This window comes from Vidua chalybeata, chromosome 2 (genome assembly GCF_026979565.1).
Source record: "Vidua chalybeata isolate OUT-0048 chromosome 2, bVidCha1 merged haplotype, whole genome shotgun sequence".
Lineage (NCBI taxonomy): Eukaryota > Metazoa > Chordata > Aves > Passeriformes > Viduidae > Vidua > Vidua chalybeata.
Window position 1 is genome coordinate 79,834,912 of NC_071531.1, and position 25,880 is coordinate 79,860,791.

At 36.8% G+C, this 25,880-nt stretch overlaps 1 protein-coding gene across 1 annotated transcript in view; it reads left to right on the top strand.

The window, feature by feature from the left end:
- The window catches only part of TMEM135 (transmembrane protein 135), a 158,043-nt gene that overhangs the window by 58,290 nt on the left and 73,873 nt on the right, over nt 1-25,880 (top strand). The window contains exon 5 of the mRNA XM_053935429.1: nt 8,460-8,525. Coding sequence (XP_053791404.1) covers nt 8,460-8,525 — 66 coding nt within the window. The remainder of the gene's footprint in view (nt 1-8,459; nt 8,526-25,880) is intronic.

A 25,880-nucleotide genomic window follows, 5' to 3' on the forward strand; every position in this document is an offset into this window, starting at 1 on the left:
ATTAGTTTAGCACATAACACTGTGAGTAAATCACAATACATGGAAACAAACCAATTGCGACAAAGAAATTTCTGTTCCATTTGCAAATACAGAGAGCTACTACTTAAAACTGTTACCAGTGGGAAATGTAAAAGGTGAGGTAATCCCCTAAAGAAAAAGGGCCCTGGTTGTGAAAGACATTAAATGTAAATCTTGTAAAACTTGTAGGGAATGTACTGAAGTACTGAATTGAACCCACTCAGAGTTCAGGCTAACAAGAAATTCTGGTCAATGAAGGCAGATAAAGGAATTGTAAATGACTGTTTAAATTAGTCTGGAATTCCAGAACGTGTGCTTGGATAATATGAAATAAAGCTATCTAAATATGCAGCTCTCATTAATTTACTGGTCATAGTGAATGTCTGTTACAAGATCCAAGGCTGCTGGAATAGCTTGCTGGTGTTTAAATCTCTGCCGTTTTTCAAGGGTTGGAGTGAAGAAGAGAGATCAAGGATCTTTTGATTTTGCTCTCTATTGTCCCAATAACTCACCAAGGAACTACAGGTGGACCACAAAAGCTCACCTCAGTCTTCTTTAACTTGTGTGGCAGAAGAGTTTGGCTTCACTTATAATAGCTTGGAAATGAATTCTACAGGAACATCCTGGTGCCTGTTGTGATGTCACACACCCTGTCTTCTGTTGTGTTTCTTTCACCAGTGTTCTTAGGATGAGGAGGATATGGTGCTACTAACTCACAGCAAAGAATCAAAATGGATGGATGGACAGGCAAAAATGTGGTAATAAGTGTAGGATGATCAACAAGGCCAAGTGTAAGATGCTGCACCTCTGTTGGGACAAGCCCAAGCACAAGTACAGAATGAGCTGAGAATAGATTGAGAGCAGCCCTGGAGGGAAGAACTTGGGGCTGTTGGTGGATGAGAAGCTCACACGACCTGGGGATGTGAACTTACAGCCCAGAAAGCTGGCCTCATCCTGGGCTGCTTCCAAGGCAGTATGGGCAGCAGGGTGAGGGAGGGGAGTCTTTCCCGCTGCTCGGCTCTCTTGACACCCTACCTGGAGTGCTGTGTCCATCTGTGGGGTCCCCAGCATAAAAAGGACATGGATCTGTTGGAGTATGTCCACAAAGATGATGAGAGGGCTTGAGTGCCTCTCTTATAAAGACAGACTGGGAGAGTTGTGGTTGTTCAGTTGTGCCTGGAGAAGATTCCAGGGAGACCTCATTGCAACCTTTCAGTACTTGAAGTGGACTTAAGAGAAAGATGGGGACAAACATGTTAGAAGTGTCTGTGGTGACAGGACTAGGGTCAATGGTTTTAAACTGAAAGAGAGCAGGTTTAGATTATATGGAAGAAAGAAATTCTTTGCTGTGAGGGTGGTGAGGCACTGGAACAGTTTCTCTCGAGATGTGTCTGCCCTATTCCATGGAAGTGTTTAAAACTGGATTGAATGGGACTTTGAGCAACCTGGTCCAGTGGAGGGGGTCCCTGCCCATGGGAGGGGAGTTGGACTAGATGGTCTTTAGAGGTCCTCTCCAACCCAAACCATCCAGTAATTCTGTATAGTGTTTGAGTTCATTACAGCTGTGGATTCAGGGCAGTGTTGCTGAAAACTTGATGACTACATCAAGCCTTGTCAGACCTGCTGTTTCTGCATGTTGTTTCTTCAGCAGCCTTTGGCCAGGCAGCAGCACAGTTCTCTATGGGTCAGTTTCAAATGGAATAGAGGCAGATGGAGCATGATGAGTGCTCCTTCTTACCATTTTGGAGCTGAAAATCTGAAGATTGTGCTGCCCCTAAATCCTGGAGGGGAGGGGGGGGTGGGGTGGGGGGGGGTCACTGACTGTACAAGCAAATGTGCTTGCATATTCCTGGTCTGGCCAGACTGGTCTTTCAGCCATTATCTTTTCTGCTCTGGCAGCATTACTAATCAAAACCAGGTTTGGGTTGTCATGTGCTTTCTGCAGGCTGGCTTGCAGCTGTTTGCTGTCCTTCTGCTGTGTGATTGGAAAAAATGAAGGTTTTAGTTGGCTTCAGTGGATCATTTCTCAGATGCAGAAACCTCTACTCCATGATAATGGTGGGGCAGGCTTGCTTGGACCTCCTTTCTCTGGCATTTCTGTCAAGGCAGGGGAGATTAAATGGCCTATTTCTCTAGTTTCCCATGCTGGCTGCTGGCCTGGTTTGTGGGTAATTCGGTTCATGAGCATTATACTGCTGGATTTTTTTTTTTTCTGGCTTCCTGATACTTAGTTAATTGCAATGTTGAGCCCTTCAATCCTTTGTGCAGAGAAAACTAGAAAAAGGTGAAAGTCAGTTACAGGCTGGGACCAGGAATGCCAATGTAAATACCAAGCATTTTTTGGGAGGGGGCTGGGAGGAAGGAAAGTGAGAAACAGGTAGAAGAGAAGTCAGGAGAAGAAAAGCAATTATCATGATCTTGGCAAATGTTACAAATACCACAACTGCAGACTACTAGCTTCAGATTAGGATAAACACATACAAATGTTTTTTATTTCATCCTCTTAGCAGCATATATCATGTGATTATTTCCGTGCTTGGTTAATTTGTTGAACGTGTCTTCTGCAATTTTAAATTATAAACCTCTTTAAGGAGAGGCTGAGGTTCCTGAGCAGGACTGTGGCAGGGAGGAAGATCAGGATAGTATAGTTAGGTAGAGGGTAGAGATAAATTAGTTCATAAGGTATTATATTAACCCTGAAAGTGCACATTCAGGTCAATGAGCAAACAGAATTTGTAAATGGAATAGAAGTTACACTGAACTGTGGGCAAATTTGAACCTATGTTTACATGACAAATCTGCAAATGCTCTCAGGAATGAGCAAGACAACTCAAAAAAAGTTATTATGCTGTTAGTCTTGTTAGTTTTAATACTGATTTATTTATGCTGTATTGATGATGTGTTTTGCATGTCTCCAAAACCTCTGCTTAGGGAATCAACACATGTTTAGTATTTAAGAAAGAAGAACATTTCCATATAGTGCTTATAAGATACATGGCCAGATGTGTGCTTTGTTTGCACAAATGTTGGGTAAGTAACCAGAGGAAAGAGATATCAAGTATTATGAGATGCAAAGGTCGGTGTTTGGTGCAACATATTCTGAAAGCTGAATTTGGGAAAAAAATTAGAGACGTTTTGGAAAACTGATACAAGGCTTTCATAAACTCTGTAAAATACGCTTTGTCATAGGGTTTAAGGGTTTTGTTTAGTCCTTAAAGAGTTCACAGTTAAGTTACTTGTATTGAAAGTAAAGGTAGGATATTATTTGATCTGTTAATGGGTGACTAGAAAGAGCTTGTGTCTCGCAGATGTCAAATATAGGATGATCTATGCATTGTACAAATGAGGTTCCAATAGTTCAGTAATGAAGGCAGGGACATTCAGAGACATTCAACAAAGTAAAAGGTGGAGGTATATGGAATTCACATCTGTACAATGAAATTAATTGAACTTTTTATGTTTTTTTAGAGAGTAGGAATTTACATATCTCTCTTTTTAAAAGCTTCAGTTCAGCTTCAGTATTCTATTTTAACATATTTAAAAAATACTTTAAATCGTGAGTATATCAAATGGCAACACATTCTGTTTTGGTATTGTGGTAATTTCATTAAAAGTTGTAACAATAATTAAGATCCTCAGTTAAATCTGTCACCTTGAGTAAGGTTTAAATGCAGACAGTTGTTTTACATTTGACTTTCTGTGGACAGAATTCAGGAAAAAAAAATTCAAAAACTTCTGTGTTTTCCTAGTCATTATTGCTTCTGAATCTCACCACATCTTTTTTATCTAGCACTCCTTCTTGTTTTCAAAAGTTGTCAGCTAATAAGGGCTATAACAATGGTTCACATATAATCAAGTTGAAAGATTGTTGTTAATGATTTCGGATGGACTGTCAAGAGCCTTTTAAAATGTTATTTGCTTTTAATGAAGAAGCACAAATTTTACAGGCCAGAGCTGTCAGCTAGCTATTGTATCCAAGATCAGCAAACCTAATAGGAGAGAAAAAATGTCTTTTCTGGTATTCCATTCTTCTTTATTCTTATAAAAAATTTGCATGATTTTCATTTTAATTCATTTAGGGTTTTTTTTTTCTGTTTTGTTTTGGGTTTTTAAGTGCACATATAGAAGTAGATGCCAAAATTTGTCAGGTGATTAAAAAGTGTGCATTTCTAAATTCATTAACTTGTGTGATCAATCTCTTCACTGCTTGCATTTGCAGTTTTAACTTTGGTAAAAGAGTAACTATTCTGATGAAGTATTATGTGAGACCATTTCATTTTTGTGATACCTAGGAAATTCAAGACATCTGGAATCTAATGCAATGTTTCTCTTTCTGTTTTTTCTACCATTTCCATCAATAATGCACAATTATCTTCCACTTTAGTTCTGGTTCAAACAATCAGTGGTTTCTCATTTTTTTTAACTGACTTGCAAAGAATTTGAGCAGAAGCAACTGCTTTGTTGGAGTGGGAACAGTTGGTCATCTTTGTCTGGAGATGACATTAGAGTTTGCACAGCATTACAAAGTGGTAGCACACATCAGGCTGCCATTTCACCTGACTTATAATGTAACACACTACACGTTCTTTGTAAGGAGTAACAATTTTAGGATTCAGTAACAATCATCTTGGCAACACATCTATTTCATACTGAGATCACTAAAACCATGTGTTGACAGTTCGCTTTCTTGCGAACCTCTGAATCCCATGGCTGAGTAGAAGGCTTATTCACAGTGAATTGAATGCAAATAAATCTCAAGTTTTTACAGCTTTCTAAAATATCTGATTATATTGTAATATTTAGTGAAAAACAGTTAAAAATTAGCTAAATTCCTAGTCAGCAGTTTCTTTGAGAATAGTATTATTAATTCTTAAATGGACAGTTATGCCTAGTTTGATTTGTGACAGAGCTATACTCTGCATATTTTTAGCAGATTTAATACAATGAAATCAACTTGTCGTTCCAGTATATTTTGTATCTTTTAACACGTTATTTAAAATTACGTCCTTTGAACTCAAATGTCTTTAAGAGATTTAGTCCGTATTAAAACAAGTTGTACGCAAATATTTTGCAGCATGAATATTGACTATTATTATACTGGTAACTTTGGTAGATTTGAAACTACATACCAAGGATATGTCAGGCAAGATGTGTTCAATAAATTGGATTTTTAGTCAAAGTAGATTTGATGTCCTGTAGGGATCCTTTTACTCTCAGGAAGATATTATCATAAATAGAATTTTAGAAAATATATGAGGTGTGCAAGAGTATTTTTGTTTTTATATTGCTGTTGTGGTTCTTCATACAGCTTTTTTTTCCTCTATCCTTTATGGAGTATTAATTATGATGAAGTTTGTCTCTAATGTTAAAAAAAAAAATACAGTCCATGTATATTTTGATTTTCTCCACCCTTATGCTTATTCTTTCATATCCAACATGTGCAGCTCAAATGCCAGCACGATGTTCTGTGTTTTTGGATTTCCTTCTGTCTTGGCTTGTCACAGCTAGAAACTGCAGTTTAGCCTTCCACTTGGCTGGCACAAAGCATTACCACCACTTAGAGAGAATTTGAGGAATTGGGCTGTGTTTCTTTGGGGAGCAGAAGGAATTTACAGGTCATCTGTAAATTGCATTTTTTTGGTGGGTTTGTCACTTAAAATGTTGTTTTGAAATGCTGAAACATGTTGATCAGAGAGGTTGTGAGACCTCCAATCTTTGAGAAGCTGAAAATGGGTCTAGACAAGCTGGTTCAAGGGAACTTGAGCGGATCAGAGAGAATCATAGAGTTGTTAAGGTTGAGAAAAGCCTTTAAGGTCATAGAGTCCATCCATTAACCCAGCACTGCCAAGTCTACCACTAAATCATGTCCCCAAATGCTTTTAAATACCTCCAGGGATGGTCACTCAGATACTTTGCATGGCAGCCTGTGTTCAAGTGCTTTACAACCCTTTCCAGGAAGAAACTTTTCCTAGTATCCAATCTAAACCTCTCCCCTAGTGCAACTTGAGGCCATTTCTTCTTGTCCTGTCACTTGTTACCTGGGAGAAGAGACTGACCCTCACCTGGTTACAACCTCCTTTCAGGCAATTGCTGAGAGGGATAAGGTCCCCTCTGAGCCTTCTTTTCCGCAGACTAAACACCCCCAGCTCCTTCAGCTGCTCCTCATAAGACTTGTGTTACAGACCCTTTCCCAGGGCTGCTACACTTCCTTGGACATGGTCCAGTATGATTCTGTTTGTTTCTGCATTTGCAGGGCAGAAGGAGAAAAGATAGAATTTGAAGACAGTGTGGAAGCTTTAAAAAACCAGAAGCACTACAGATAAATTTATATTTTAAGACTGGCAAAATTTTACTAGCTGATTACTTTTATCATTAGTCTTTGTGATGTTATAGCCCTGTGAAGGTGTTAAAATACTCTGAATCATGCATCTTTTCATCATGCTCTTCTGCCTTGTAAGACATTGCCTTACTGAATCTCCACGTGTTCACACCTGGTTTACTTTGTCAAAAGAATGCAGACCTGAACTATTTACTGCCACCTCCTTTACCTTAAAGCTTACACCAACAGTAAGCTTGGGCTGATGACTGTTTTGAAAGATGAACTTCTTTAAGCCTCCTCTTGGATTTTGCATGCCAAAATCCCCAATAGCTCCTTCTCCAGTCTTGTCATTGCCGGTCAAAAGCTATATGTGGCCTCATCCCCACCATGCAATTTGTGTGGGAAGCTGTGTTTGTAGGGCTCATCTTCATAGTGAAGGTGGCCCACCAGAAGACATCTGAGATATTGCAATTTTTGCTATTGCTGTGGTTTTTCTTGTTTCTGAATGGTTTTGACATCTGGCATTAACGAGGTGACTACAAGTGTACTATGAGAGATCTTTTACTAGTAGATGTGAAAAGAAAGTCACACACACCAGTGGTTTTCAAAAGAAACAAAAGCAGCTTAGCTGTATTGACAGAATGCTCAATTTGGTTGAAACATCCCTAAAATGTTGGTGAAAGAAGCCAATTTTGTGAAATACAAAAGATTGTGTGAGGTTCACTTCATTTCTCAGAGAAGAAAGATTTGAGAAGCAGAATCACAGTGGAGCACTGCCCTGCATCCTTGTGGGTGTAAACGAAGTAATAGATTTTGCAGCCCAATGTTCTGGAGTGTACATGTTCATTTACAGGTGTGTGGGGAGAACATAAGGTAATTAAAATATCCTTTATTAAGTTATTTTCTGCAGAAAATTATGTAGGAAAAAGTAAACCTCACTTAATCTGTCTCTTGGAAGACTGAGGAATTAATCTCAAGAAATGTCTTCGATGCCACATTTATTGAGATGCAGCTGTCTTAAGGTAGTGATAGTGGGAACCCAGCAAGTCGTGCAAACATGGAAACACTGAGATGCTTTTTTTTCAAATCACTGTTTAGAAAGATGATCAGCTACTGCAAACTACTTTTATTTATAAACTTTCTAAATATGGTTGTTGTTGTTGGTTTTTTTTTCCCCAAACAGCCTGCTAACTACTCAACATAGATCCTTAAATGTCAGGGTATTTTTTTAATTAGAACCAGATATTAAAACCATGTTTTTTTGCAGTTGAAATTGAAACCAGCTTCCACTGTTTGCTATGGAAACAAATTCTTAAAACAAATCTGTTCATGTACGTGTTGTTGTCCAATCCATGAATTTATGTAATTTGCAGATTTTTTCATGCCTTTTCCCAACCAGCTTGTAGACAGATAGGTGGTACAGAACCTGTTATAGTCTGTATTAAGCCAGTAACCTATATCTGTATCAGAGGTATGTGCCAGTTGTCTCACTGGATTAAAGAAAGGATGGGGCAACTAACACAAAAACGTATTCAACCTAATTAAAGATAGGAGATTTCCCCACATTTGTGTTCCCTGCCATTTGCACATGACAATGTTATGTTTTGTAATCCCGCGATTACTGAGAATTAAGAGGGGTCAGGTGCTTTTAGGAAAAGCACTGCATCGTACTATTTCTTCATACTCATTTATCAGTTTAAGTGTATATTATTAAACAGCAATCTTGACATTAAGTTTCATGAGTCATGAAATGCCATATAGTTATTTTTTCCACAGTACCCCAACTGTGTTCCTTACAACTTCCAACAAGAAGTTCCTTACAACTTCTGGAAGACAATTATCTGGGGCTGAGCATCTCTGACCTGCTCAAAGAGTCTTCTGGAACAGCTGTGATATTGCCTGAGGGATCATGCCTTAGGCTGAGACCAAAATCTTCAATACGTCTCACCTTGCCTAAACTGTGCAGGTTGTTCTAAAGGAATTACTGTAGCAATTCAATTGTAAAATAGTTGCTAGAAGGTAGCAGAAAATATAAAAAATGTTATAAAAGTTGAAACAAATGGTCATGAGCTGTGTTGTCTGTTTTTTAAAAACTTCTTTGTCTGTGTGTTTCTTGATACAGGCCACAGAAACATTGTTCCGAATGGCAGTAGCAAGAGGAGCTATCACACCTTTAAGACATGGAGAAGTAAGGCTAAATAGATCTATTTTTTTGTTTCTTATTTTTGTGTGATATAAAGCTTTATTAATATAGTGTTTTATAAATTCCTGGAAGTCATACTGTCTTCAGATAAGTGAAGAGAGCTGAACTACATATAATTTGCATACCTACATTCCAGTATTGTTTTAAAGGACAATAAGAACTTAAATACTGCCCAGGCAGAAATGAAGTATTTTTCAATTCTATTTCTATTCTATTCAATTCTATTTCAATTTCTATTCTTGTCTTTGCTTCAATCGTTATTTAGCTGTATGATAGAAGTGGATCAAGAGAGCCTTTCAGCTCCTTTGCCAAGGGCTGGGTTCCAGTTTTTCACTGAATTTTCTCTATTAAAGGTGGTCAAATCTAGAGAAATTCACAGGAGGTCAATGTTTGTTACTGGATGGCTGTGGAGAGGTTATTTCATCCTTTGTTCCTTTTGAGAAATAGTAAATTCATATAATATACAAAGTATTAATACATCAGTTATTCCAGAGAAGATAAATGTATTTGAATATTATGTTGCTCATACATGCTTCTGTTCGTGATGAACTTTTTTTTTTCCTTCTTTGTACAGTTTTACATCTGGTAAATATGGTTTTGAACGTTGATGATTAAATATCTCCAATATTAGTTGGTGCCATTTATACTTAGGTTAAATTTAATTAAAAAAATAAAATACTACAGTCAGTCATGACACTGGGAATGAGGAATGATCTGGGCATTGCCACAGCTGGATGCTACAGTGTGTGGGGGTTTTCAGTGTTAGAAACCTCAGTGTTTTTTCTTGGTAATATTATTTTGCTCAAATTCCTAATAAATTTGTGAAAAGTTCTTATCAGAGACACAGTGTTCAGTCTGGAATCTTGACCTACACTGACCCTGAAGTCCCAGCTGTGCTGTAAAATGTTCCTTATGCTCATGAGGTTGCCTTACTCTCTTTTTTGTGACAAAATAACATATCTCTGCATCAGTGTCTGAAGATGTACCTGAGATATCATGTCCAGCCATTGTCTATAGTTTTAGCTTTTTTGAATATATGGATCCTCTATGAATTTTGTGTACTGCTATTTTCTACAGAAGAACATAATGCCATTTCCAGAAGTGTTAGTTACCTAATATGTGCATCCTTTCCAAATTCCCTGCTTAGGTTTTTTTTCCCCACTGAAGGGTACTTAATTTTCTACGTTTTAATGACTAGGCTGCCTGAAAGGTTTATGTAGTTACCCAGTCAGTGGTGTGAATTATGGAAAAAGAAAATTATTGGTTTTCATAAAGAGTAACTAATTGTAGTGTTTGCAATCCACAGATGTAATGATGTCTGTGAATGATATTAGTAATTTCTGAATCTGATACATCTTCTGGTGAGCCAGTTTAGCTCACTGATAAGGTAGAAAAAAATTTACTTTTTTCTTCAATATTCCTTCTGGTTTTTTATCAGTTAAACCACCTCAAAGGCTAGAGAGAGCCAGAGGAGAAGCAGCAACATAAGTGGTGAGAAGATGTAACCATGGTTAGAAGGAAAGGAAGTGCAAGAAAGTCAACTTCATGTTGGTGTATGGTGTCCTGTGATACTTTTTCTGAGGTATTCTTGGGGCCTCAGTGGAAATGCAATTAAGGCTAAGCTAGATAATTTATAGATAAAACATGTAATAATGGTCCAGAACTGGCTTTTTGTATAAGAAGGCAGCAGGAGAAACAAGAAAATACCCTTTTTCTCTCTTGTATTTTTATTGGACTTTATGCAACAGAAAATATTTTCACTCAAGGGAGATCTTTTCATTAAATTCCATTGTGTAATTATAATTTACTTAGTCTGAAAATGAGAAATTACATTATTCAAACAAAGCTAATTTTTTTCAGAAGAAGCATATAATTATCAAGTCATACTAAAATATTTTTTGGTCTTCCAAGAAATTGCTGGATGTTTGCACACATAAGTAGAAAGGGAGCCAGCAAAAAAAGTTGAATATGAACTAAAGTTGATTGTATTCTCTTTGAGAAGTGTGAATTTGGCAGTGAAAATCAAAAGAGAAACTTTTTGGAAATTTCAAAATATGGAAGCAGCAGTCCAAATGTGCAAAAGTGCTGTTCAACTTTCATATCAGAACTTAAAAATGTAGCACCATTTAAAAATTGAGAGAGGATAAAACTGTTCACTGCTAGAAGGCAAAAGTCATACCTGTTTGTTTTAAATTAATAAAAAAAAGGCATTATTCTCTCTGTACCACTGAACAGATTAATGTGCAAACATTTCTTCTACAGGCAAAACAGGATGCATGAAAAGCTGTCCATTATGATCCAGTTGTCATCACCAGGTGGATTTATAAGTTATAATATTTAATGTCCACTGGCAGTCCCTTTTAGTTCTCCTTTCAACATTTCGTCATTCATTTGGCCTTATCTTTATGCATATAGAATTTTTATGTTTTTCATTTATTTTCCTTGAAGAAAAATGAGGATGCATTAGGTTTGGTCTTTGTACGTTTGCATGTGGTTTATAAAATCACTGTTAAGAGATTAGATAATTATGCTGCCAAAACTAATTATCAAAATTAGGTGCATAGTCCCAAAAATTACTTAACTGTGGAATATTAATCACAGAGGTTCCTGAAGAATCTTCTCAGCAGTTCTCTTGCACCTGGGTGGGTTTAAGTGTAGTAGCATCTGTGGGAGGGAATCAAACCCAGACGCGTAATTCATTCTCAGGTTTCAATATTTTGTTGTCTATGTTAATTAGTTATTCCTGTCACTTATTTTGTTGTGGGGGTGGAGCATGAGGCAGAGCCTTATTCTTTTCTGTTACCACTTCTAGCTGATTCCTAAATCATCCAAAAATGGTGGGAGCAGATGTGATCACACCAAATTCCATGGCTATGCTTCTGTCCAGGAATCTTAATATGCATTTCATTAATGACACAAGGCTGAGGTGGTGGTACAGCTGAGAGCTGTGCATTTGGGGAGCCTGGACCTGGTACCACCTAGAGAGCTTCTCCAGCTGTTTCTTCTGCTTGTGGTCTTCATGCAAGAGGCTCAGATCTGCTGCCATCAGTTCCTCACAGTGTCCAGTCTCTGCCAGGCAGGCCTGCTGACTCTGTGGTGCTGGCTGATGGGGCAGCAGTGATGGCGTTGAGGAAACAAGAGCAGCAATGGCCTGCCTGCTGAAATGAGAGACAAGGAATACGAGGCGGCTCCTGCTTCAGAGGTGACTTTTTGTGCTTTCCAGTTGTGCATTGCTGGAGCCTCTACTGCTGTGTGCTGAGCCCCCAAGGGAGCACTATAAGGAGGAGTAAGGGTTGGCAGCAATGGGCTGTGAGGAGTCACTGAGTGCATGGCAGCAGGATGGAATACATTTGGCACCAGCTAAGATCAATTCGGTGACTATACACAGAGAGAGAGAACTTCAAAAATTTTACTGGAAATGACCAATTTTATTCACGTTGTGCCAGTAATATACCAGAACCAGAGTGTCACATAGGATGTGGATATCCTGTGGAGATACTGAACAGGAAAGAGAGATCTGGTTAGGGCAATGAGCTCACAGGTCATCAATGGTCTAAGGCCCTGTAGATGAGGGAAATGGATCCACGCAGAGAAGGAGCAGGGAGGGTGATAAACTGAGAGGGTGGAACCCTTAAATGGAAAAAAACGCATGAAATACATAGGCTGACATAGCCAACAGATCTAATGGTAGAGTTATGATTCCCAGAGAGACACAACTGATACCAGCCATGCATGATCTCTGTGGCTGTTAGCATAAAAGTCTAAGTTTTTCTAGCCTAAAATGGCTTACTGCCTTGCAGTAACTGTATGTAACTGTATGCATTGCTATGGCAGTACATACTTGTGCTTGAAAGTGGACTTCGTTGGAAGAAGACAAGTCTTTGTTTTTTTTTAAAAAAAGCTTAAAAAAAAAAGCTGTTTTTATTTAAAAAGCTATTTTTAAGCAATTTCACCACTCTGTGTGTTTTTTGTAAATGCAGTAATGTGAAGTGCAAAGTTTCATGAATTTAGCCCAGATATCTGTAAAAAGTAATTTCTGTGGATTTGTGTTCATAGTTAATACCAGTGATGTATTTGTGATGCCACACTTAGCTAAACGTTGAACAAGGGGATCAGTAAGGATCTTTAAAATGTGCTTTCTTTAATATTTTTACAAGTGAATACGTAACAGTGAAACACTTCAGCAATATGAACAACATTTCAGCAATATGAACAACATTTCAGCAATATGAAACAGTCCTTTGTGCAGCACTGCTTTTCGTTCAGATGTACTGAAAGAACCTTGGAAAGGAGGGTACACCGTTGAAGTGACATTACTGCCAGCTCAGGTTTTCCTTGCCCTCTTTCTTCCCAGTCTACTGTGCCATAGCAGAGTGCAGTGTAGACTCCTGGAAACGCACCTGTGGAATTAAAGTCATGTAGACATGAACCTTTTGTATCATTAACACAAACTGTGATTACTTTTTTCATGAGGAGGGACTTCTTAATTTTACTTGCCAATGGAGTGATTTAAAAGAGATATTATGACACCTGTCATCATATTTAGTTGTGTAATGTGAAGATGACATGGAACTAAGTATTCATTAAATGATAATCTCTTCTCCATATAATGGGGTTCTAGGATTGTTAGTCTCTTGAATCTTATCCTCTGGGTTTTTCCTGTCCTGCTTAAGGGTTGCTGGCGCACAGAAGACATGTGTGTTTTTTAAATTTAATATGTTGCAAAACAGTGTAAATTTAATTTAACCAAATCGTATTTCTGAATGTCATGTAAGATCAAAAATTCCAGTAGGTTTCAGTATTAATTTCTCATATAAAATTACCCCCTTATATTTGAAAGGTATTTGCAAAACTAAAAGAAAGTGTTCGGTTGCAGGCAGGTCTGAGTGCCTGTTCATCTAAAGTGAGGTACCTTCTCTCTGTCCTGAGAAAATAATCTTTAATTTTTAGCTTTTTCAAAAGAAATGTGTTTAAAAAAATTAAAATTAAAAAGGTATCCTATAAGAGTGTTCTGAACCATCAATTAACAGCTCAAATTATTGGCATACATAGTTATAGCTTTCTCATTAGTGAAATCTATTTTGGAAGTAGTATGGAGCCTGTCTTTTATAACTTCTTGTAAAGAAGAAGCAACGGATAGAACTGTTTTATAGTCCTTTGGCTTAAGGTTTCTGTTTGGGGCATATGTGTCAGAAGTATTTTAAATAGTACTGGGATCTGGAAAATTCTTCTGGCAGGTCACAATGGGTAACAGTTCAAAGGTAATTTAATTGCCAAAGACTGGCATACCTTATCTATGTTATCTGGAAGTAAGTCAAAAGTAAATAATTCTTCTGATTAAATGCAGTGAAAACTAAAGCTTGATTGGAGAGAGAGAGGTGGAGAATGCCATGAACCCTGGGGAGGGAAACCACCAGATTGCCTTTGAGATGTTCCAGTGTACAGTGTCCCAGTGCTGTTTTTGCCATGTGTTTAATTGTGTGAAGGTGTTATTTGTCTAGCTTGCCCTGGATTATCCATTTTAAGTGGTCTATGAGTTTTTAATTAATTTTTAGTCATGAAGAGGAAGGAAAATTTGTTTTAAAGCTATAGGTGAATATGAAGAACTTTTCTCCTCTTTTAATATGCTATTTACCTAAAGATAGTCTGTTTCTTACTAAAAATTATCTCAAGCCTTGATAGAGTATTGGCTTGCTCTAAATAATTTTGAAGTGTTGTGATGGAGTTAATTTGTTAGGGAATTTGAAAAATTAATGCACTGTAGGAATCATGTCCAGTGTAAATTTAAGGTAGAAATATCTCTAAGTAAGAGAGTGGCTGCATATTTCAGAATATGGAGAGGTACCACTGAAGAAAGGTAACAGATACGTTTGGAAACCCGGAGAACTTGAATTTCAAAACAGAAGTGAAATAATATCTAGGTAACTCATGCTTTGTAGTTTTCTTTAAGTGTATGGAAAATATAGTCTGTCTGTTTTTCATGGAATGGAACAATGGAATTTAGTACTTTAAGCATTTAGCATATCATGCTGGGCATTATTATTATTGTAATTTTCTTTAGTTCAAGCTCATGTTCTGTATTTGTCTCAGAATAATCTTAACTTCCCTTTACAAAGTGAAACACAAGGCTAAAAAGTAAATTAAACTATGCCCAAAGGTATTTGCCAGGTGTGTTTCACCAAGAAAGAATTGGCAGAGTGTAAAGTAAGGAGGGAATTACCTATTTTAAAGACTTCTCTTTTTTTTTTTCCTTCCTTAGTACTTAGCCTATGTATTTCAGATTTCTTATTCTTTTGCATCAGCAAAGCAGCTAGTTCATGGTAAAAGTGGACAATAAAAAATATGGCAACAAAGCTAAATGTAAGGAAATATATTTAGCTCCCAATGTAGTTTTTTTTTCAGTCTTCTATGTCATGGCCTTGGAATGAAGCTGTCATTTTGCTTTATACTTAAAACCTGTCCCCAAAATTGCCCCCTGCAGCTCCATTGTTATGCAAGAGAAAAGCTCATGTGTAGGGAGATTTTTACTCCTGTCTATGAGGAAAGGCAGAGTAGGTGCTACTGGAGCTTGGTGCTTCTTTCTCACTTTGCTGATGACAATATTGTGTTGTATGTTAATTAATTCATAGAGTTGAAGAAATAGGCAACTGTAAGAAGATACCTAACCTGATAAAGCTAAGGATTTGTTCACATAGCTTTAGTGACACTCAGCATTTAAAAATGCTGAGTGTTACTAAAGCATACATGTAACTAATCCTTAGGTTTTGTGCAAGTTATTGGAAGAATTTGCCAATATCTGTATTCCACCATTTTCACTAACACTTTGCAGTGTAAATATACATGTGTCAACTAAATCACTGCTGTATGTAGAGTCACAGAATATAGAATGGTTTGGGTTGGAAGGGACCTTAAGGAACACCTAATTCCATCTCCCTGCCATCATGGGCAAGGACACCTTCCACTAGACCAGGTTGCTCAAAGCCGCATCCAGCCTGGCCTTGAACAGTTCCAGAGATGTATCATCCCCAGCTTCTTTGGGCAACCTGTGCCTCACCAATCTCAATGTTAGAATTTCTTTCTAACAACTTATCCAAATGTACTCTACTCTCAGTTTGAAGTCATTCCCCCTTGTTCTATCACTACAGTGCCTGGTAAAGAAACCCCTCTTGGCTTCCCTATAGGCCCCCTTCAGATGCTGGATGGTTGCTATGAGGTCTCTGTGCAACCTTTGCTTCTCCAGGCTGAGCAGTCACATTGAAGGATGAGTGTCTTAATTTTAGTGTAAATGTTACTTACATTCAATAATTTTCAGCTAATTAAATGTAATATTCCTTTTGGAAAACAGTGTTCTCATTCAATTTATGATTCTTGTCCATGTGTTAGAGTTACTAAAGTATTGTTGAACACAAGAAATAATAGTCATATTTGGTGACTTTTAATTGTCCTGTGTGTTAACAGATTGCATAAATCAAAATACAGTTTGAAATTCTTTTTTTGGGTTTCTGAAGAAAAGATGAATGTGCCTATAGTTAGTGAGAAAGCTTTTCCCATTCCATCCAACCTAAATAATCGTGTTGTGATTCTATGTGCTACTCTATGTTTAAAGATGTAAATTTTCAAACATTTTTCTGTAGGTATAAAACTAGAGTAATCCTACTTTTATTGGGCATATACTTGATTAATATTATATAAAAGTGAAAATTTACATACATTTCTCTTAAGCTGTAGAAAAATCAAATGACAGTACCTAGGGTAAGCAGTTCCTGCTTATAAAGGCTAAGGGTTTTATTGTTCTTTCCCAGATGTGAAGATATGGGAAAATACTGTTGATAGGGAGGTTGACTACTAGGATTGGGAACTGATACCAAAACTAGGGTGTAGTATTTCTGGTGTGACATTATTTGATTGCAGGGGGAAGAGACTCTGGAGCATTTCCATCACGTGACAGGTTGTGATCCTTACTGGGTGAGCACAGCTAGCTTTTTAGGACACTGTAAGACTGGTACTATACTCCAGTGATCTGAAATTATTTCAAACTTTAAAATCTTAGGTGTTCTTCCTTCTTTTAAAAAACTTCTATGCATTTGCCCTTTGAGACCATCCCTGTACCTAAATAACAGCATGAGAACAGGAGAACAGTCTAGCCTGAGATATTTAGGTACCTTTATGAATGTCAAGGAAGTTATTGTTATAGGCAAGATCAAATGCTGTTGCTCACTGCTCAGGAGTGGGTACTCAAGAATCAGGCATAGTGGATGTTAATGGAAATTAACATTACTGGAGTTCTGTAGTAACAGTCTGCACTGGTTCATTGTAATAACGTATTGTAATATTTTTACAATATTTAATCACTTAGGAAAGATTATATTGTCTTTCTTGACTGATATCTCAGTGCAAGGTGATTGTGATAGGTGAAGATCTGGTCTGCCAGCAGCAGGAATGATGGGGTGCCTGAACTGCTGGAACACTTCTCCCACTCTGAACCATGAAACCAATCTGTTCCTGGCAGCTACAGTTTTATGGAAACTAATTCTTTGTTGATGGAATTAGGTGAAAAATATATGGTTCTGATTAGCAAAGAGTCTGTAAAGTTTCTTGGTCATGGAGAACATCCCTCTGGCCATGTGCATGTGTTCAGATGTGTGTGACTACACATATTATTTATGTTACATATTTATCTTCCTATATTAAAAATGATGGGCAGTGTTGTTTTTTAAATATACTGATTTTAAAATGTTTGTATTATAATTGATAAAATTATTAAATATATATTTACTATGGTAGAATGAATATTCAGTTTTATTGTTCCTAAGTTTTAGAAACTCAAACTTTTAAACCCAACAAACCTCAAAATAATATTTAGTAATCTATGTAGCAAAAACTCAAATATGAATCTTTTTTGAAGTACCACAGTTTTCTGTAGGAAATATGTATTATGCAACTGACTGCTTGGATAAAATAATGACCTTTCATTTATAAGTATCCTGCAGAGCTGTAAAAAGTAAACTGGTATCTGCAGTCTGCCTAATGGACTGCTCACCACATCACTGCATGCAATTAAGCATAAGTGATTTTTCTGCTCAAGACAGCCTCAAGACTGATTTAGCAATGAAACTTAATTACTTCTAGCCCTTAGAGAAAATGGCCCAACAAGGCTGAGGTTGTTGGCAGGGCAGTGTGGGAAAGCTATCGCTGCAACTCCCTTCCCCACTTCTGATTTTCTGTTTGCAGTACTTAAAGTGCAGTTAACCTTCAGTTAAGCAAATATTCCCACAAAACCGGTGCATTTATATTTCTTCCTTTGTTACAAGGCTAAAGAAAAAGATAATGAAACATTGCAGTGTTTTAAAAGCAAGCATTCTGATCAAACCCACTGCTTCAGACTATAGGTGAAGTTATCCTGTGCTAATGAAATGAAAACTTAAATATTAGTTCTCAAATGCTTAAGTGTCAGTTAACCGTTCTGGCCTGAGAAATCTCAAGCTAAAAGCTAAAGCTAAATGCATTTGTGCTTCTTGACAATTCAATATGTTATAGGTAAATTGTTCCTTTGTTTTGTACTTAAGTTACAGGAAAAAATGCTGATGGAAAGGAACATTACCAAAAAAATGAATCATATTAATAAACTACTTTATACTCAAAATTGCTTCATTTGAGTTTTTAGGAATGTGTTATTTTTCAAGGAAACAGGAACTTTAATTCTGTGACTCCAAGGAATACAAGGAATACATCTGGAATAACAATTCAGAGAGACATATGGCATCAATTGGCTTATATTTTCCTATATGGGGGTTCTGATTGAAGAGGGAAAAGTGCTCATTAATTATGTGAGATTAAAAATGCAAATACTTTGCAGTTTTGGATTTATGTGTCCTATTAAAGAACTGTGAGTATGGAAAAGATGTGGAAGCTGAGCAAAGAAAATTTATTTTTCTGTTAGTCGACTCTGGCAATAACTTGCTTTACTTCTGTAGTATATTTTCACCTTAACAGCTTTGACTCCCTTGCTCTTATCTCTTTATGTAGAGAAATTTCTCATTCACCTCTAAGATTGTAATTTACAAAAATATGCAATATTGCAGTTGTAATTTGTTTGATAAATTTCCTCCTTAGTAATGCTCTGGGTCTTTTTCCTGTTAACAGCTATGGACATGTTTATCAATGGAAATATTCATGGTAACAGAACAAACACGTGCCTAAATATTTTTGAGAGTGTGCAGCATAAGACACTAATTCCCGAGGGCATGTTTAGCATATGCTCTAGTACTTTACTCAGTAGGGAGTGAATTTAAGAGTGTGTTTAGGTCCCCTTGATTTCAACAGTATTTAACCAAACAAGTGACTTAAGCTTTCTGCTAGGCAGGAAATAATACTTTAAGCATGTACTTGAAGGTTTTTTTAATTTTTTTTTTATCTTAGGTCAGAGCATTGAAAGATTCATTGGAATCAGCAGTCTTTTAGCCTTATATTTAGAATCTCTGGAATAGTTACCAATCTTGGCTTGTATTTATTATATTGTGTTATATATATACCAGTTTTTTGTTTTTTTTTTTAATTTGAGCTGCTCAGGCTGATATTTTCTGGGGTAATGAGGATGGTGCTTCCCATCTGCACTACGCAATGTCTGTTTACCTCCTTTCATGAAGGAGGCACAAGGTCTTCCACAAAATCCATCATGTGACAAAGTAATGAGAGATGGACCAGAAACCAATTACAGTTGCACCAGCAATGTGTATCAGGAACTACATGAACTCAGTAAGGGACACTTGCCTTGGACAGTTAACTACCTGAATAAACTTGGGAGGAGGGTAGGAAAAAGTTTAGTATTAACATCTCCTTGAGAGACTTGGGATAGGTAAGTGACTGACTGGGAGTCCTACAAGTACATGTGAAAAGGAAGCTTTTGCTCTCTTCATTTTATGGGCATAATGGCTCACCTTATTTTGCAATAGGTCATGCAGTAGATGTACTTAATTCCTATCATAAACTAATTAATAGGGTTATCTGGAATGAAAGATGGTCTTGATAACCCATGTGGACTCCTGCAGTTTTAGTTTCTGGTGGAGATGGGTCCCAGTGGCTTGGCAGCCTCTGTTCTTTTCAACCATCCAGTAATATAAGGTGATGCTCAGGCTGCCCTGGAAACGTCATGCTAAAAATTTAGAACTAATAATATTGGTGGGATATAGGATAAATCATACTCTTTGTCTACTTCTTGAATTTTACTAAAGTTTGTAAGCTGAGCTTCACTCCTAATAAGAAGAAAATCTTTTATTGGGTTTACAGTAACAGCCTCCTTTTGTTCACTGCTGAAGTGTTTATAGCAAAGGGAGAGATGCATTATATTCTTTACAAAGCTCCTTTCTGGCAGGTGCCTTTACTCCCTTGCATGTTGGATTTTAAGTCTCTGTTACTTGTTTGTAAGAAGAGTTCAACACTTACGTACAATTTACTTCCCTGAATTTGCTCTGAGCTGTCATTTTGTGGTCTGTGCAGTATGGAACTGAACAGAGGCAGATGTGGAAGAATTTCTTTTCAGTAAGATTATTTTGTACACAATGTACTCCTCTCTGTGGTGTTCAGTACAGCTGATTGGACTTCGTGTGAATTCAGGACAAAAATGTAGACAAATAAATTTCCCTGTCATCTGCATGTCCTTGAACTCAGTTTTACTTTGAAATGACTGTGTGAAGAGACCGTGAGTGGGTACAATTTTCCAGTCATAAGGAAAGTGCTTGGAATTCCTGACATTTAGAAGTGTTCACATAGGTTTGATAAAAATGTGAGGTGTTTTTTTTTTTTTAAAAAAAAAAAAAAGCTCTTTTAAGTTGCTGAAACTCAGAAGTTTTATGTAATCAGATCTGACCCTGGAGCTGTTTATCAGACTTAAAGAAAGTGCCCTTCATTTCAATGGTAGTGATGATGTTTAAAGGAAAGATTGACTAATATCTCTTTCTGTGTTCTTGGTAGCCACCAAAGATCCTTAAGTTCATTCTCTTGTTTCATCTTAAATAACAGAGAACCATTTAAAAGTAACAGCTGGTGACCAATGTGGTCTGGTAGAGGCAGTGGGTATCAAGAAATAATTCCTGTGTGAGATGTCTTATTTTCCAAAGCAAGTTCTTCCAGTAGGGAACTGTACTTGTGAAACTGGCTTAAATGAGTATCTTTTAGTTATTTCAGTTCCAATGTATGCAGTTTCTACAAACAACATTTGGCATTGAGATGCACAAAATATTTTCATTATTTTAATATGTCAATAATATGGGAAATACTGTTCTAGGTAGTAGAACTTCATATACAAAGGACAGAAATAAAGATATTTGATTCTATTGACTAATAAATATTTTGGTGTATATTAAAATATCAGTACATGATTTTAAAGCTAATTTAGTGATGCTCAACAATGGACATGTTGACAAATAGATGGCTAAGAAAAGGTTCCTGTCTTAATCTCTTATCTCAGTGCATTTTTATGCAAAAAAAAAATTACAATTTGAGGTTACATTACTAATTTTGGAGTGAAAAATGACACTTGTTTAGCATTTCAAATGCTGTACTTATGTCTGAAGCAGACAGATTAGTTTGTGCATTTGGAAGTTATCTCTTTGCATTTTCACCCTTCCCCATTTTTGTTTTCTCCGGTATTTAACAGATGTTTTTTTTTTAAGGTGCTATCAAGGCAAAGTTTTTTTTTACAGTAAGTAGAAAGAGCAGATTTCTGCTTCTATAGCTTCATCCCCAGAGGGGGAGCTATGGCGGAAAAATGTGGTTAGAGACTACCAGCGTTGCTGGAGTGGTACTGGGAGAACTGGGCCAGCCTGTTGAATGGGAACTCTTTGGACTGGTCTCACCATCTGATCAGAAGACTGTGGGAAAGGTTGTCTGTGAGTTACAACATAATTTCTGTGCTGCCTGCTATTAAGATGTCCTCAGTCCCACAGCGCTGAATGTGAAAGGTTCCCTAAGAAGGGATTTTAGGAGAGCTAAACTTGGACAAAGCTGCTTTTATTGCTGAAATACCTCATTCAGTCATTTTCCCAGTACAGATGAGAGTTCAGATTTGTCTCCATTAATTCCCTCAGGGTATCCTAAGGAATTTTATGCAAGATCTCTAAAGAATAGTGTTTCTGTTTCTGATGTTTTTATCTGGCATTATATTAAACATTTGAAAATATTAACGTTAAACATTTGAAGATATAGTAATGAACCAAAGATGCTTCAATTTTTCTTTGACCCATTCCTGTATTGTAGGCAGATTATAGTATCAAAATACTGTAGTAAATCACTTAATAATTAAATTCTTAGTTGGTATCTCAGGAGTTTGAAATTCCTTTGGGTTTTCCCACCACCACCTTTGAAGATAAGGCCTGATTTGTCATGTGTTATATGATTCTAAAATAGTTGTTGCTTAGGTGGCCTAACAAGCAGATAAAAGTGGTGCTGTACTTGAGGGGGAGAAAATACTTTAAAAGTTTTTTTTTAATTTAACCGTTTTTTCTTTAATGTCTATAGATTTAGCAAAGTTATACCCTTTCAGAATATACAAGCACGTTTATCCAGTTGTGTCAGGCTGTCTTAATCAAAATCTTTCAGGTGTGAACATTTGTTTTTTAATTGGAAGCAAAAGGTCTTTGCTAAAGCTTCAGTACTTACTATAGGTAAGACCTAAGAAAGCTCCTAATTTAAATATCAAAGCTTTCCAATGGAAGACACATTTTCAAGAGAACCAGAAGATAACAGAATATAATTCTCAAATATTTCTTTGTTATTTTTGAGTTGCTGATTTTTTCTGCTGTTTAATTTTTCTGTCTTGGATTTGTTTCTGCTCAAAAGCATAGGGACGTCAGGTCAGATTTATAAAGGCTTCTTACATTAAATCTGCTAGTATTAAGCCCTCATTCAGTTTTAATGTGATGTGTACGTGTTGTGAATTTAATTTTTTGTTTTAAGAAGCTGAATGGTAATAAGGGTCCAGTATTTTCCCCCAGACAATATTTTTGTGTGCTTCTCCCTTAGTCATAAGCAGAGTATTGGTCAGTGTTTGAAGAAGCATTTCATTGCCTCAGTAGTGAAGTAGGTGTTCTAGGAATAGTATGAAACACTGCCAGAAGTTCTGGATGCAATCTTAGAACTGCTTTGATGTTGCGATATTTGTGCAGGGGTACCAAGCTTAGGACCCCATACAAGGCTTTGTTTAGTTTCTTGTTTTTGCAGTTTAAAATAAAGCTCTTGAACACAAAGGCAGCGACAGAAACCCCCAGTATATTTTTTGTTGTTAGTTTTTGGTTGGGTTTTTTTTTTTTTTTTTTGACAAAAGGCAGCTTGTAATTAGGGTTGAAAAGGACTCTTAATGGTGTACTAATTTATTCCTCTTCCTTAAACCTGACAGGTTTAATTATTCCTAAGTATCAGTGAGTAGACTGATGACTAGCTCAAAATTGACCAGTTCCATTGATGATTGGGCAGTGGTAAAACTGTTCCTTCCATTTTTTTTCTTTTTTTTTTTTTTTTTTTTTTTTTTTTTGTGAGTTGTACTAGTGATTTATTCTTCCTCAGGTAACCTGTGTTTTACTTAATTGTAGATAAGCCAATGTGACATTTCCTTTACTTCACATGAGTATTTTTTAATTCTTCAGTCATCATCCTGGCCGCAATTTAGACGGTTTAAATCAGCTTTACTGGCTGCAATATTTTCTCCTGAAGTTAGATTATAATGTTCTTTCGAACACATTTTAAAAAATTAAAGTAAAATTCCCTCCCTTGTGTAATATTTTTACTTTCCCGGGTTCCTGGCATTTTTTCTAAACTTAAAATAACTCAACATGCTGAACTTTTCCATATTGTCTCCATCAATGTCTTCACTGTTATTTCCTTTTTCCCCTTTGCTTCAGGAAACACATCTTTCATGTCGCTCACTAGCAAGGGAGTAGTCGATATATACAAAGACCAAACTGCTTACCAAAATGATCCTCTTTTATAATTTCTACAAAAATTGAACTCCTTTTCTGCCTGTCAACCTTTTTTTATGTAGTGTTATATTAGTGTTTTATATATTATAAGAGCTATACTGTTGTATCCCACTACTGGGTGATTAATCTCATCTGGTAGATAACTTTTGATTGTGTACTGCTCGGTTTGGTTATTTCTCAAGGAATGAGGAAAGATGCAGATTATCAGGTTCACTTCTTCCAGGAGCTGAATAGCATAATTCTGCAAAAACACAATTCTGCAGCAGCATTTTATTTATGGCAAGTGATAAGGAGGTAGGGCACAGAAAAGTAAGGAGGGCATAGTCTCAGCTAAAAAAACACCCCAGCAAACCTACTCCTGTGTTAGTAGGTACAGGAAGAAAATTTACTTTATGGGAGAACAAAACAGATTACTATGTGAATCAGAATAGTTGATGTATTTTACTGAGTCTTCGTGAAGTGGTCTCATGATGAACAGACTTTTGTCCAAGCTCTGTTATCCTTGTAACAGAAGCAACTGAATTACACAAAACCAAAACAGCATCATTGAGTGCACCAAATGCAGTGAGTTGTGCAAGGGGACAGCCTCTGTGTTCTGAACTCACCTGGTGCTCCAGACTTCCACTTGAAACAGTCTCCCACTTGAAAACTTTGCTATTACTACAGCTGAAGTGGAAAATAAGTGTTTGGTCTGGAAATAGAATTTTGCTCAAAGAAGTGGTGTTCTGATATTTAGAAAAAAAGCCAGAAAGCTCATAGAGCACATGGGTGCACATCAAGAATGATGGGAGAAAATACCTAGAAGATGCAAACTCATGAACTGAAATAAGCATGTTATATTCCCCTTGGCTGACATCTCAAATATCTTTGTAATGGTAAAGACTAGATGTTATTCAGGCCCTGGTCACCGCAGAAATTGGATGCAGAGTCATCAGAAAAGTGGAGTAGAATGACAGAATAATTAAAGTTGGAAAAGACCTCTAAGATTAACTATAACTTGGCACTGCCAGGTCCACCACTAAACTTATGGCCCCAAGTGCCTCTTTCACTCATCTTTTAAATCCTTTCAGGGGTGATGACTCCACCACTTCTCTGGGCAACCTCTTCCAATGCTTGGCAACCTTTTAGGTGAATTTTTTTTTTTTTTTGTAATAGCTAAAACAAACCTCCCTTGGCTACAGTTTAAGACTGTCTTCTCTTGTTCTATTGCTTCTTCTGTGGGAGAAGAGTCCAACCCTGCTGGGAAGGAAGTTGTTTTTAAATCCTCCCTCCAGAAAGTTTTAAACCTGGGAAGGCTTGTGCTTTTACTTTACTTAATGCCTCTTCTCTGTGTGAATCCCTTATTGTATCTACAGACAGTACCATTTCAATAAAGATAATATACCCAGCTTCAATTTTAAATATGTTGAGGGTTTTTTTAAAATATTTCTTTTGTTATCAGTGGGGGCTGAAATTGACACTAAGTAGGTAATCTAAAATGTCCAAAACATTAATAGCCTCTGTTATTATGTGATAGCATCATTTTGATTGCATGAATGAAGTATCTGAATATTATTATTTGCAAGATGTTTCTTTGAAAATACTAATGTGAGCACAATAGTTCATTTTTGTTTGCCAGAACTATTATATTCATTTTCTGACTTTCAGCCAAATATCTATAACATAAGTAATCTCTTAAGTATTAATCTATTAAATCTTGTCCAGTTTAACATTTTATCTATATTGGTATTGCATTTCTACAAGGGTTTTTTTTCTGTAATTTGATAGCTGAAACTATTGGTTCCTGTTATACACTGGTATGTACTTGCTTGAGTTTGTGTAACCTGATCTATTTGTCTGAATTTTGGCTGCTCTGGGACGTGTGCTGCCTGCTTGACTCCACTCTGCTTTTGTCTTCCTAGTTTTCACTTCTTTAATGATTCCCTGCAGTCTGTGAACATTAAGGTTCCTGTGAGGTCAACCACACCTAGCAGACAGTGACAATAGTGAAAATAATGACAAATATGGGGGGGTTACATGGTGTTTCCTGTATTTAATTTAGAGGCTAGTGATTTGTGAGCAGCCTGCAAGGATGTTCCATGAAGTTTAGTTTATCTTTAGATCCAGATTTGAATCTCCGAGTATGTTCCTCTTCCCAACCCCCTTTTGTATTTTGCTTTTTAAAAAAATCCTGTAAATTGAGAATGTTTGGGGAACTTCTGTCTCTTTGTCTTTTTTTTTAATGTTTTGTATGTATTTTATTTCTTTACTTTTAGGGCTTTTGTGTTGCCAAAGCTGTTTCTATTTAACCACCAAATGAACTTGGTAGCGTGAAAAGGGAACTAGTCCCGCAAAGGGATAATTTTAGTCCCTGATGACAGTGAGAATG